The sequence below is a fragment of the Salvelinus fontinalis genome, chromosome 24 (genome assembly GCF_029448725.1).
Source record: "Salvelinus fontinalis isolate EN_2023a chromosome 24, ASM2944872v1, whole genome shotgun sequence".
Lineage (NCBI taxonomy): Eukaryota > Metazoa > Chordata > Actinopteri > Salmoniformes > Salmonidae > Salvelinus > Salvelinus fontinalis.
The window spans coordinates 16,696,352-16,710,285 of NC_074688.1; the positions used below are offsets into that span (position 1 = coordinate 16,696,352).

General features: G+C 44.1%; 1 protein-coding gene across 1 annotated transcript; it reads right to left on the reverse strand.

Moving 5' to 3' along the window:
- Positions 1-259: 259 nt before the first annotated feature.
- LOC129822049 (SUMO-activating enzyme subunit 1) lies at positions 260-10,815 on the reverse strand. Its single transcript, XM_055879914.1, has 9 exons — positions 10,587-10,815; positions 10,025-10,136; positions 9,444-9,617; positions 5,787-5,932; positions 5,577-5,679; positions 5,349-5,454; positions 3,622-3,766; positions 3,282-3,351; positions 260-695 (listed from the first exon to the last, which is right to left on the reverse strand). The coding sequence occupies exons 1-9, from the start codon at positions 10,685-10,687 to the stop codon at positions 603-605; spliced, it is 1,050 nt and encodes a 349-aa protein (XP_055735889.1). The 5' UTR covers positions 10,688-10,815; the 3' UTR covers positions 260-602.
- Positions 10,816-13,934: the final 3,119 nt, after the last annotated feature.

Genomic DNA, 13,934 nt, shown 5'->3' on the forward strand with positions numbered 1-13,934 from the left:
GGCTATCCGTAAATTTAAAACCAAGAATGATTTATACGTTTCCTTCTACTTTTGATACTTAAGTATATTTTAGCAATTACAATTACTTTTTATACTTATATTTAAAACCAAATACTTTTACTCAAGAAGTATTTTACTGGGTGATTTTCACTGGAATCATTTTCTATTAAGAAATCTTTACTTTTACTCAAGCATGACAATTGGGTACTTTTTACAACACTGTCACTACTTAGAATTTCCAAATAACCCCTCAGACTAATTTGGTTCACAATATTTTTATTACAAAATGTAAAAACTGTGTGCTTGAAACGAATGGATGGTTTATCAGCCCTCCAAAAAATGAAATCCCAACAGGTATGCTGCAAAAACCGTCTAGTAGGGGTGTGTGTAGGTATGAAAAAGAGAATATGTACAATGACAAATCCTTTCTGCCTATTGAAACACTTGAACTTTCAGCTGAGGTGAATGGCTACACATTGATAAATAGTCTTTTGACTGGAAAAAAAAGAATAACTAAACTCAAAACTGTTACTGCGTATGTGAGTGTAGGCCTCATTGTCCTATGCACACACCTCTCCCTCCTTTGGTGGGAATATGGTCGATCACTTGGGTCCAAAGTAGTCCACTACCCCGCTACCCTTCATACCGTCAAAGAAGAAGAAGTTCTTGTGTGGTGCGTCTCTCTGGGAAAGAGCCTGTAGAAACACAGTGACGTTAATACCAACCAACACACTACCTCACCATCTCTCAAACTAAACCCACAATAGCTTTGCTGTGGGAGCTTCAGCAGCTTTCCCTGCATTGGATACATGGGGTGTACTCTAGTGTCCGCTCCACTGCGTGAGCGTGGGGTCTGCTGTGTGATCGGTGATCGCTTGACTTCACCCAGTGCGATGTCTGCCGGTTGCAGGCAGTTTCATCCGGTTTCATCATTACATCAGACAGCCTGGCGCAGTGCTATAATCCCGCTGAGCGGTTGTTCTGTACTGACTGACGTTACCTGGCTTCCTCAACTCTCAAACACAGGTAGGACTGTGACACTTCCCATATCTAAAACAGCCACACCAAAGAGACACACTGGTCCCCTACATCTCCCCAAAAGCCCCACAGGACTGAAACATATCAGTGGGTATTTCTGGATTGGACCCAGAATCAAGTGGAGCGGCCTGCTGTCAAGTGGTTAGCTTTCTGCCTCCCCAAAATATAACATGCTATCTTTCTCCCCAGTGAAAGCTGCACAACAGTAAATGTGGTGCAGACAGTCTGATGTGTGGTTTTTCACACTAGTTTAGAGCCAGTAGAGTATGAATTAGAGGTCGACCGATTAATCGGAATGGACGATTAATTAGGGCCGATTTCAAGTTTTCATAACAATCGGTAATCAGTATTTTTGGACACCGATTGTGGCCGTTTTTTTTTTTAACACCTTTATTTAACTAGGCAAGTCAGATAAGAACACATTCTTATTTTCAATGACAGCCTAGGAACGGTGGGTTAACTGCCTTGTTCAGGGGCAGAACAACAGATTTTTACCTTGTCAGCTCAGGGATTCGTTTTTGCAACCTTCCGGTTACTAGTCCAACACTCTAACCACCTGCCTTACATTGCACTCCACGAGGAGCCTGCGTGGCAGGCTGACTACCTGTTACGCGAGGGCAGCAAGGAGCCAAGGTCAGGTGCTAGCTAGCATTAAACTTATCTTATAAAAAACAATCAATCTTAACAATCACGAGTTAACTACACATGGTTGATGATATTACTAGTTTATCTAGCGTGTCCTACGTTGCATATAATTGATGCGGTGCCTGTTAATTTCTCATCGAATCACAGCCTACTTCACCAAACGGTGATGATTTAACAAGCGCTTTCGCGAAAAAAGCACTGTCGTTGCACCAATGTGTACCTAACCATAAATAATAATGCCTTTCTTAAAATCAATACACAAGTATAGATTTTTAAACCTGCATATTTAGTTAATATTGCCTGCTAACATTAATTTCTTATAACTAGGGAAATTGTGTCCCTTCTCTTGTTTTCCGTGCAAGCAGTCAGGGTATATGCAGCAGTTTGGGCCGCCTGTCTCGTTGCGAACTGTGTGAAGTCCATTTATTCCTTACAAAGACCGTAATTAATTTGCCAGAATTTTAATAATTATGACATAACATTGAAGGTTGTACAATGTAACAGCAATATTTAGACTTAGGGATGCCATCCGTTAGATAAAATACAGAACAGTTCCGTATTTCACTGAAAGAATAAACGTTTTGTTTTCGAAATGATAGTTTCCGGATTCGACCATATTAATGACCAAAGGCTCGTATTTCTGTGTTTATTATAATTAAGTCTATGATTTGATAGAGCAGTCTGACTGAGCATTGGTATGCCGCAGCAGGCTCGTAAGCATTCATTCAAACAGCACTTTCGTGCATTTGCCAGCAGCTCTTCGCTGTGCTTCAAGCATTGAGCTGTTTATGACTTCAAGCCTATTAACTCCCGAGATTAGGCTGGTGTAACTGATGTGAAATGGCTAGCTAGTTAGCGGGGTGCGCGCTAATAGCGTTTCAAACGTCACTCGCTCTGAGACTTGGAGTAGTTGTTCCCCTTGCTCTGCAAGGGCCGCGGCTTTTGTGGAGCGATGGGTAACGATGCTTCGAGGGTGGCTGTTGTCGATGTGTTCCTGGTTCGAGCCCAGGTAGAGGCGAGGAGAGGGACGGAAGCTATACTGTTACACTGGCAATACTAAAGTGCCTATAAGAACATCCAATAGTCAAAGGTATATGAAATACAAATGGTATAGAGAGAAATAGTCCTACAATTCCTATAATAACCTCAACCTAAAACTTCTTAACTGGGAATATTGAAGACTCATGTTAAAAGAAACCACAAGCTTTCATATGTTCTCATTTTGAGCAAGGAACTTAAACGTTAGCTTTTTTACATGGCACATATTGCACTTTTACTTTCTTCAACACTTTTTTGCATTATTTAAACCAAATTGAACATGTTTCATTATTTATTTAAGGCTAAATTGATTTGATTGATGTATTATATTAAGTTGAAATAAGTGTTATTCCAGTATTGTTGTAATTGTCATTATTACAAATAAATAAATAAATAGGCCAATTAATCGGTATCGGCTTTTTTGGGTCCTCCAATAATCGGTATCGGTGTTGAAAAATCATAAAATCGGTCGACCTCTAGTATGAATGATTTAAAGTTACAGCAACTAATGGAAAGTTAATGAACCAAAAAAATTATAATACATAAACTTGACAACCAACCTTGACAACCTCCTGTCCCAGCACTCCTCCCACCACAGCACACACAGGGGCCATCTCAGAGAAGCAGTAGCTGATGACAACACAAAACATGACTGTCAAACAGAAATACACAAACTCTGGAGTTCATAAGGATGAATTAACAATTGTCTTAACTCTGAAAATCTGAAATAGCTCAGAATGGAGCAGTCAGTCACAGATTCTTTGATATATCTAAGAACTACCATTACTGGCAGATACAACAGTCCCCTACAAACATATTACTAAGAGTCCAACTAAATATGTGAATGGCTGTCAAGTGATGCACCATGTGGTGAAATCTGGGTTGAATTGAGCCAGTCACCTGACAAAGTCGTGAGGCAGAAGCTCGCTACTCAGCCCCATGGCCTCCAGGACATCATCCCGGATCTGTCTCAGGAGCGTGGCGTCTGCCTCAAAGCTTTCTGGGTGGGGGTCGCGACCTTTGTCTGTACGGAACTTCAGCAGTACTGTGGGAGAGAAGCGAGGAACATAGAGCAAGTGTGAACAACAGGATGAGTGTTGGATAAGTGCAGGAAACTATAGACACAGAAGAAGCTCTGATTTTATGGGTTAAGTTGCTACATATACTGAGCTATGTTTTCCACCAAACACAGAATATGTTACTAAAGAAATGTCAGTGGGGTTGTCATTCTATCACTTGCTGGAATGACACTGGCCGGCTAGCTTCACTTCCACTCACAGAAATAAAGTGTGCACACAAACTTCCAATTAAATAATGATCCTGTGAAAAAATAGCAGTTTTTGATCAGTTTGACAAGGCCGTGATCAGACATCTATGACTCTTGTCCTTGTCCTGTCAGCACGCACCACTAGTACTACACCCATCCTGTGCGAGACCGTGGGCAGATGTGTCAAAATGAGGAGGATGTGGTTTGGAGTCTGACTATTACTAAAAGGCAAATAATAAACAAGAGATGGACGTACCATTGCCACTGAGATGTTTTTGGCTCTAAACCCACATTTAAGGCTGGCAGCTCTCCTCACCCACTCAGTGTTAAAACAGGTGTCATAACATCCTCTTTTTAGCTGTCCAATCAATCACATCATGGAGCCCAGTCCGCCCACGGATATTTCCACCAGACTGACACCTCGCTCGCACACACACGCGCTCACACGCGTAAAACCCAACATCAATCACCATCAACTAAACATCACAGAATTCTCAAAACCTGGCACGGACTAACACAATATGTAAGCGTACAAAGACATCTGTGCAAAGTATACCAGTAAACATTGTCTTAAATGAGTAGAAATGACATTCTTGATCAAATTCAAACAGGGATGAAGCAAAAACGACACATTCAAATGACATTAACTAAATCAAAGTTGAAGGAAAACCGTCCTGTGCCCCCCACGCCTGCGCTGCCTTCCATTCCTCTGGAGGTGTTACGGTTTAATACAGTAGGCTAACCCACCCCTGGGACACAGAGGAGCTGTAACGCAGCCTGTAACAGAGGAAGCACCACTTCCTCAAGAACAGCTCAGTCGAGAGATACCACAACGTCTAGACCTAATTATAGAAACACAAATGCTGTAGGACAGCTCTGAAAACGACAAAAACAAACAAAAGAACAGCTTCTTTCCTTTCCGGCTGTTATATTAATATTAGCCAAACAACAGGGGCAGGATAGAGTTGCCAGCCTTGCGGGGGTAGTGTGGTGTCGTGGGTGGTGCCTAGCGGTTTGTCTCTCTGTTCTAAAGTCACACACGACTGGCCATGGATGTGATGGAAACAGAGCCATGTTAAGACGGTCTATGAAGCCAGCTGAAGGCTAATAAAGGGACCATATCAGACTAGAAGGAACAGGGTGCAACACTACAACAACCAAAACAGGAAGGGGGGGTAAGGTGGTGGGCGATATCATTGGAGCTGCAGGCGCTCACGTGTAGAGGGCATCAATCTATAGCTTCACTGTTTCTTATGACAAAAAAAAAAGATGTGATGGCAGCCAGTTAGTGATCTAACTCTCTTTTATCAAATAGATATTTATATCCAATGGCTTTGTGGAATTATTGAGGCGCAGGTACCGTGTAGCAGGAAGTAGTCCACGGGGGTGCGCTTCAGGCTGCTCTTGGCCTTCTCATTGGTCCAATCCATTTCCAGAGCCACTTTCAAGGAGCAGAAGCTGGCCGTCTGTTCAGTTGGGATAAAGAGAGTGCCAAAGGGCAAGGAACATGCCGTCATTAGATATGGAGGAGGATAACATTCATTACATTGATAAAACACTAATTGAGCTATTTTTATACAACGCACACCTTTTTGATCATGGTGGTCTCATTGGGGTCAACCTTTGGTTTCTTGGCCTCAGGTCCATCATTGGACTCGTCTGTTTTGGGCTTGACTACTTTGGGCTTCTCCCTGGACGGGGGCATCAAAACATGGGACAGATGAGCATAAGTATAACTGAGGATTAAATCAAGACAAGTAAATTAAACAGACACTCGACAATCACACACAACACTCACTCAACATAGTTGTGCTCCTGGCCAAGGTCGGAGAACATGTATCCGTGGTAACCAAAGACATCGCCACAGAAGACCTTGATGTTGTGCTGGGCACAGAGTTGGTCCACGCGCACCATCAGATCCCTCGAGCAACCTGTCAGACACACCTGAGAGGAACAAGGGAGGGGAGGACAAAGTCAGAGAGAGCAGCTAAAACTACAACTCCCATGGTGCTCATTACACCGCATGACCAAAAGTATGTGGATACCTGCTCATTGAACATCTCATTCCAAAATCATGAGCATTAATATGGAGTTGGTCCCCCCTTTGCTGCTAGAACAGCCTCCACTCTTCTGTGAAGGCTTTCTACGAGATTTTGGAACATTGCTGAAGGGGACCTCACTAATGCTCTTGCTTCCACAAGAGCATTAGTGAGGTCGTGCACTGATGTCGGGCGATTAGGCCTGGCTCAAAGTCTGCGTTTCAATTCATCCCAAAGCTGTGTGATGGGGTTGAGGTCAGGGCTATGTGCAGGCCAGTTCATTGACACCGATCTCGATAAACCATTTCTGTGTGGACCTTGCTTTGTGCACGGGGGCAATGTCATGCTGAAACAGGAAAGTGCCACAAAGTTGGAAGCACAGAATCATCTGGAATGTCATTGTATGCTGTAGCATTAAGATTTCCCTTCACTGGAACTAAGGGGCCTAGCCCGTACCATGAAAAACAGCCCCAGACGATTATTCCTCCTCCACCAAACTTTACAGTTAGCACTATGCATTGGGGCAGGTAGAGTTCTCTCAGCATCCACCAAACCCAGATTCGTTCGTTGGACTGCAAGATGGTGAAGCGTGATTTATCACTCCAGAGAACGCGTTTCCACTGCTACAGAGTTCAATGGCGGCGAGCTTTACGCCACTACAGCCGACACTTGGCATTGCGCATGGTGATCTTAGACTTGTGTGACACAACAGACACCCCGTCCTTTTGACACAAAACATGTTCAAGTAAACAAAATCTGTTATTCTGTCGAAGAATCGACTACCGGTAGTTTGTTTTGGCCAGTGTGTTCTATCTGAACAGGGTGGGGAACAGAAGATTGGCCTTAATAAAAAAACTGACCCGCGGGCTGGGTCCATCTTATCCTCCAGACCAAACCCAGCACACTCCACACTTGGCTAGAGATAAGGGACTGTCTGGCAGCTGACGGGCATCTGTCTGTGGCATCCCTGCAATGTACACGCTGGTCCCTCCCGGAACACAAAGTACCACAATGTTGGGAGGTGCCAGCATTGAATTCACTACAGTGTTTTACCAGTGTTTTACCAAGGGCAGCTGATTGACATGTTACTGCATGGTTGAAGTTGTTTTTAATTGCTTTGCCCGTAGCTAATGGAGACTGATAAACTAATCATCAAAGCTGGGTGCTTGATGCCTGAAAAATGGACCGGAGATCTTCCTTGAACCACACACCTCAACTTCATATGAAGACGGTCTTATGGTGGAAGGGAGGCCCTTACAGACTATTATAGAAGTCCTATTGGCTTTAGTTGCCGGCTACAAAAAAGGCAAGCCCTCTGTTGTGGTGACAGACACTGAGGGAGACCCTGGCTGGACATGTTGGGTTACTGCTGCAGTTCATTAGATGGGATTGGCAGAGGGAACTGGGAGTGCTGGTACTGGCAGGGACAAGGACTTTTAACAGCCTGGCCAGCCTGTCTGTCTGTCCACAGAGCCTCCCTCCTTTTGAAGGAGGCGTGCAGCTTGAACGCCTCCTCTCGATGGCCTCCGGCAAGGGCTTTGTGAAGAGGGACACTGAGCTAGATTGTTTGAGAGGCGAGGGAGTGAAAAGGAAGCGAGGAAAGGGGGGAGGGGGGGGGGGTTTAGCTTATCTGTACAATGGAACCTAACGGAGAATGGGTCTAGTAGGAGGTGAAGGGAGCAGTGAAGTGACAGACATGCAGAGAGTGAGTGGTTATGACAGACTCAATGAGAGTACATGAGTGAGAATAGGGAGAGTATACCAGTGTTCTGAGTGAAGTAAACGAGTAAGTTTGTTTGTTGTGGGTGTGAATTGTTGCCTCAAATGATCTCTAAAAAGACAAAAACACCTACAAACTCTCTCGGGATCAAAGCTATAATCCAGACATATCAATCCCAAAACAGGGTGACTAAAAAGAGCAGTCCCTTGTCATGCATTCCAGCAAATTTAAACCAGTTCCAGTTTCCCAGTGCAGCGCCACACAGACAAGACATATCCATAGCTAGCAGATAAAAAAGGCTAGCAGTCTACAGCACAGCCCATTTCGTCTCCCCCTCCTGCTGAACTTCCATTAGCACTCCCCCCGGGACGCTTCCGCCGTTTCTCCACCACAGACAGACTGGGGAAGCTGCTTGTTTGCGCTTTGAAAATCCATGAGTATCTGATGAGGAGTCTCTTCAAAACCCCAACACTATATGATTGAGAGCAGAGCACATCAGACAGCTTGCTTTTCAGTGTGTCTGGAACCAAACGCCACAGAAAAGCTACGTTTCTACTTGTTAGCTGTACAGACATAAGTTAGATAAACGTATTTATCTCCTAGCTCGAGTGTCTTTATTTTTTTATGTTATTTTTTTCCCCCCTACTGGCACCTGTCAATTCCCTCACTCCGTCAATTTATAAATAATATGTACATGCATCATAAACCCCTTTATCTACTTCCCCAGAGTCAGATGAACTTGTGGATACTATTTGTATGTCTGAGTGCAGTTTGAAGGAAGTTACTAACTAGAGTAAGCGCAATGACTGGAAGTCTATGGTAACTGCTAGCATGCTAGTAGAGTAGATACCATAGACGTCCAGTCATTGCGCTAACACTAGTTAGCATTGGCTCACAAAACTACCTAGAACTTCCTTCCTATTGGATGAAATAAAAATGGAACCCATGAGTTCATCTGACTATGAGATGCAGTACCTTAGACCGCTGCGCCGCTCGGGAGCACTTATCACTAAGTTCTACAAAGAAAGATTCCTTTTGTGAACAAAGTGTAACTACATGCAATGGAACTCATCATCAGTCAAAAACAGCTTCAAATCGGCCTCCCGAGATGCACAGTGGTCTAAGACACTGCATCGCAGTGCTAGCTGTGCTACTAGAGATTCTGGGTTCGAGTCCAGGCTCTGTCGCAGCCGGCCGCGACCGGGTGGCCCATGGGGCAGTGCACAATTGGCCCAGCGTCGTCCAGGTTAGTTTGACAGTCTCATTGCGCACTAGCGACTGGGCGCAGGGCACGCTGACACGGTCGCCAGGTGTATGGTGGTCGCCAGTTGTATGGTGTTTCCTCTGACACATTGGTGCGGATGGCTTCCAGGTTGGACACATGGCTCTCTACCTTCGCCTCTCCCGAGTCCATACGGGAGTTGCAGCGATGAGACTGTAACTACTACCAATTGGATACCACGAAATTGGGGAGAAAAAAGGGGTGAAAAAATACAACAAAGAAACTGCTTAAATCTGCAGAAGAGAAAAAAAATCTGTGCAAAACAGGTGCTATACTGGCATTGGTCTGCTGCCCAGAGCAACATGTAGTAAAACGTATGGTGTAAATGCACCACCTAGTGGCCATTTAGGGTAACAAAAAATAATGAACAAAAGTAATCTTGACAATAGGCCAGCCCTGCACTACTGTACTCACTGCCTCAAATTGAAGGAAGAATTTGTCTGGTTTGGTCTCCACACTGTCTGTGTCTGCCTTCACCTCCACCATGGGGTTGAGGTACTGGGCCCGCTCCAGGGAGGCCTGGGCTCGGTTCTGGCCCTGAGCAGTCACTGGAATCAGAAACTGGGCTCGGCATGACTCCTCTGTCACCTGGGAAGAAAGAGAGCAGAAATAGTTAGTGGTTTGTAAAATGTATTTATATTCTCCTGTAATTTTCTCAGTGTTTCATCCCACCATTAGCCTACTTCGGAAGGTTCCCTCTCACCTAGCCTCTGCCGAGTCCCCAACAACCGGATGTTCCGGTTTTCAGGGGGAATGGAAAGAGCCTTTGACGCAACTTCCACTTTTGGATGGTAACAAGGTAATACTCCATCTTAACTCCTCCTACACATTTACTGGATTGGTTGGACAGTGCAAAAGAGAACCTCCCCCAACAGTTTTTTCCCTTCTCATCAAGACCAGTATGTATTGGATCTAGTTTCAGTTGTTTATTTTACACCTGTTACCCCCCCCCCCCCACACACACACACATACACTTTGTGTATTGTGGTCTGTACCTGTTCGTGGTCCAGCAGGGTCAGCCCCTTCACTCCAGCCAGGATTAGATTTTTGGCCACCTCAGCCCCCAGGCCCCTGAGGCCCACCAGGAGCACACGAGACCCCCGCAGCCTGGAACAGAAGCAGATTACCAACACCTTTATTAGCTATGTGGCTCCATCATACAATATGGGGTGGAAAGCCTTCAAGACAAAACATGCATGCTTTGTGCAGATTGATAAGTTATGTAAACATAAACATTTGCAGTGTTTTCCAATCCATTCTTGCTGTGGGATCAGGGAGTGCATATTTGTTTTAGCCCAGTACGAGCATATCTGATTCAAGGTCTTGGTGATTAGTTGGCTAACGTTAGTTGGAGAGTTGAACCAGCTGTGTTAGCGCTGGGCCAATGCAAATTGTGCACCCCAGGAATGGATTGAGAAACATTGTAAAGACTGTATATCATGGCCAAGTGTGTGCATAGTTCAAATTTGACATTTAAAGTTTTTTTTATTTAGTACTGACAAATAATAGGTTATCTACCTACAGAGACAATGGACGCTAACGTTAGCTAATAGCTACCTCTTTTGTGCATCCAGACCCCATAGTCGGATCTGCCGGTCATACTGAGCCGCTTCTTCCTCGCTAATGATAGATTCCTCCTTCTCAATCATGTCTATCATCTCAAACTGGTTTATTTGTGTAGTTTAACAGTAATGGGATTAATATTTCCCTTTTAGATTCGGGGAGAGTACCGCTATCGCTGATTTGAACGGACGCTGGATGATGACGTTGTCTTCTTCTTTGGTATTATGGCGGTCCGCAAACAAATGTTAAAGGCGCATGCCGCCACCTACTGTATTGGCTGTGTATCAGCCTACTATTCTGTAGTGTGAATTCATTCAACTTCGTGAAAATTCCCTTACCTACTAACCCTACACCCATTAAAACCTAATCACTATTCCATTACTTTGGTCCTATCTGATCCTGCACCAGGCCAACAGACTGGGAGTACGGGACACTGTCGTTCAAACACCCTGTAACTCTTCTGCAGTAAAATCTTGTACGCCCAAGTGCTTCTCTACAGCTGCCACCACAACATCTATCCTCTGTGATTTACATTCCATTCCTGCCATACAGTTGACAACCATGGCTATGAATGCCCAAAAAAACAACCTTACTGAAGCACATGTTATTCCTATCACTCTCTATTGACCTCGTCCTACTCACAGGGATCCTCTTGGGATTCCTCACCCTGCCCTTACCAAAAAAAAAATTGCAGTTTTGAAACTGCAGTATAAGTGCAATAACTGCAATCAACTGTGGTATTTTGGACAAAGTAATTGCGATGTGTACTGCATAGTGCACTCTAACTGCAGTTACACTGCAAAATTACTGCAGTAAAAAAAACAGTGTTCTTTTGGACACAGTACTGGCAGCATACTGCAGTTATACTACACTCTGACTGTAATCGTTTTCCGTAAGAGTGGACCCATCTTCCTCTACTACTCTCTTCAGTGCCTCAGCAAATGACACATGCACTACTCTGATCCTGGCAACCTCAACCTGCCTTTCTCTCAACAGACACCTCTGATCTCCAGCACCATGGGTACCCCTAAAAGTTGACACACACACACAACCTTTTCCACCGATACTACACATTCCTTTGTTTTATGTCCTCCTGCACACTTCTCATATCTAGGAATCTCTCTCCTACACACTGTTCGGGACAAAAGCTCTCCCGGCATAACTGACACATCCTAACTTGAATTTATCTGGTAAAAACTCTGCATCAAAACTCAGTAGTACAGACAGTGTCTACTCTGTTTCACTACGCACTCCACAGGATCTGCGTCGCACCAAACGGTGAGCATTACTGACACCAGGAATCTTCAACTTCAGTTGACCCTCCTCAACACTTAACGGCACTCCAGTTATCACTCCTTCAATGGCACCCTGTTTTCCGGAGAGGAACGCAAGTCACAGTTCTTCTCCCCAGTCACGTGGTGCGGAGCGCACGCTCCCTCTGGACAGCAGAAATGAAAATGTTTTCATATTTTTTCTCTGACCGTCTTCTTACCGACCTCAATGGGTTCCCCTGACTCCATCTCCAAGTCTGGCAACCATTCGAGCATACACGCCATCTTGCCTCCCCAACCAGTACACATTACTGGGGGGTGAACAAAATATATGACCCTGTGTCAGTTATTAGGGGCCTTATCAGACCAGAGCTTTCAAGACATCTGTTGAGAAGTATATCATTTAGTTGCCTAATAGATCAGATTGTGATACCAGCTTTCTGCTTACCTGGCTACCCAAACGCTATGCCACGCCCACGGACATTATTTCTTCTGTAGCGAACATAGAGCAGCGTAAAAATGCAGTTTGAGTCGTCAGGCAAGCTTTCTGAAAACACAGTCTGAATTAAAGCACTGCAAAAACTTGGAAAGTTTCTTTACAAGCCAGAATGTTTAATAAAATTGCATTTGAACTTGTATGTGCGGTTGGTCCTTATTCGGGTAGAAATTTGAGATAAAAAAATATACACAGGACAGTATTATTCACCCGACCTTTTAGAGTGATGGTACTGCCTTTGAGATTTCTATCACCTGGCAAATGCACAAAACCATATAAATACCTGCAAGACTTCGGTTAGTATGCATGCATCACATGGATGTACTACCATTTAGTGACTTTATCAAAAGAATTGGCCATCTCCTGATTATGTTTTTCTCTCACTGTAAGACATATGCATACCAGCCGGTGGCCGGTCAGTGCCATTTAAGATGAGGGAGGACGATTTCTTTTTCATGAGCATGGCCTTATTTCTATTTAAAGCATATTGGATGACTCATTCATATTCCATTCCCCCAGTTCAATGTAACAGCGATATGTTTAGTCTAATACATGGTTTTCCCTATACCCATCATGCGGTTGCTACAATCTAGCCTATGAATGACAGTTTACAACGTAGATGCACACAGGTCGAGAGACAAATTTGAGGTAAAAGACAGTGACACATGGACAGACGTGACATTCAATACCGCCTTGCTCACTCTTGCCTGCATCTAGCTGATATAGGGTGTAATCATTAGTCCAACAGTAGCAAACAATAGTTTCTATTGGACAAATTCAGGTATGCTTATACCCATTTTGTTCCGTTTACTTCCGTTTAAGAAAAGTTTCAGCAGAATCGGCGGAATGAATACACTGCTGATCATGCGTAAACACAGTTCACTTTCATAGCAGCCACATCGTACTCCTCCTCACATCCATGCGCTCTCCTCCTCTCACCTCTTCCCTTCGCTTATGTACTTCAATGCACAACACACCTGTGACCAGGCAAAAAAAACTTTCTAAGCCGAACCCTACATTGTTGCCACCATATTAGCTAAAGTAACGTCATAGTCAGCATAGCTAATAGAACTAAGGCGTTAGTAAACCCGCTACACTCATGCAGTAACGTTACAGTGTAGTCAGCAAGCAGTTACACCGGCAGGCCCCGGTGGCAATACATTTGAAAAACCAAAAGCTTACCTTGACTTGGAAGAGTTCCAGTGTTGTTTTGGAAAGTCATAACCAGCTAGGTAACATAGCATCCCTCTGTTTGAGCAGGGTGTTTCACTAGGCTAAACTAAACTAGCTAGCATTTGCTAGCTAAGTAAGTTAAAAAAATTACTCTCTCTCTTGCTTCTCCTTCATTTTGGAAGAAATTTGTTCAACTACTGTCATTCTCTCTCATTGAGTCAACTACTCACCACATTTTATGCAGTGCAATGCTAGAACCATGAGCCTCCTAGGTTTTGAATGGAAGTCAATGTACCCAGAGGAGGACGGAAACTAGCTGTCCTCGGGCTACACCCTGGATGTACCCTACAGAGTGCTGTTGAGGTTACTGTAGATTTTCTTTGCAAAATAGTGTTTTAATAA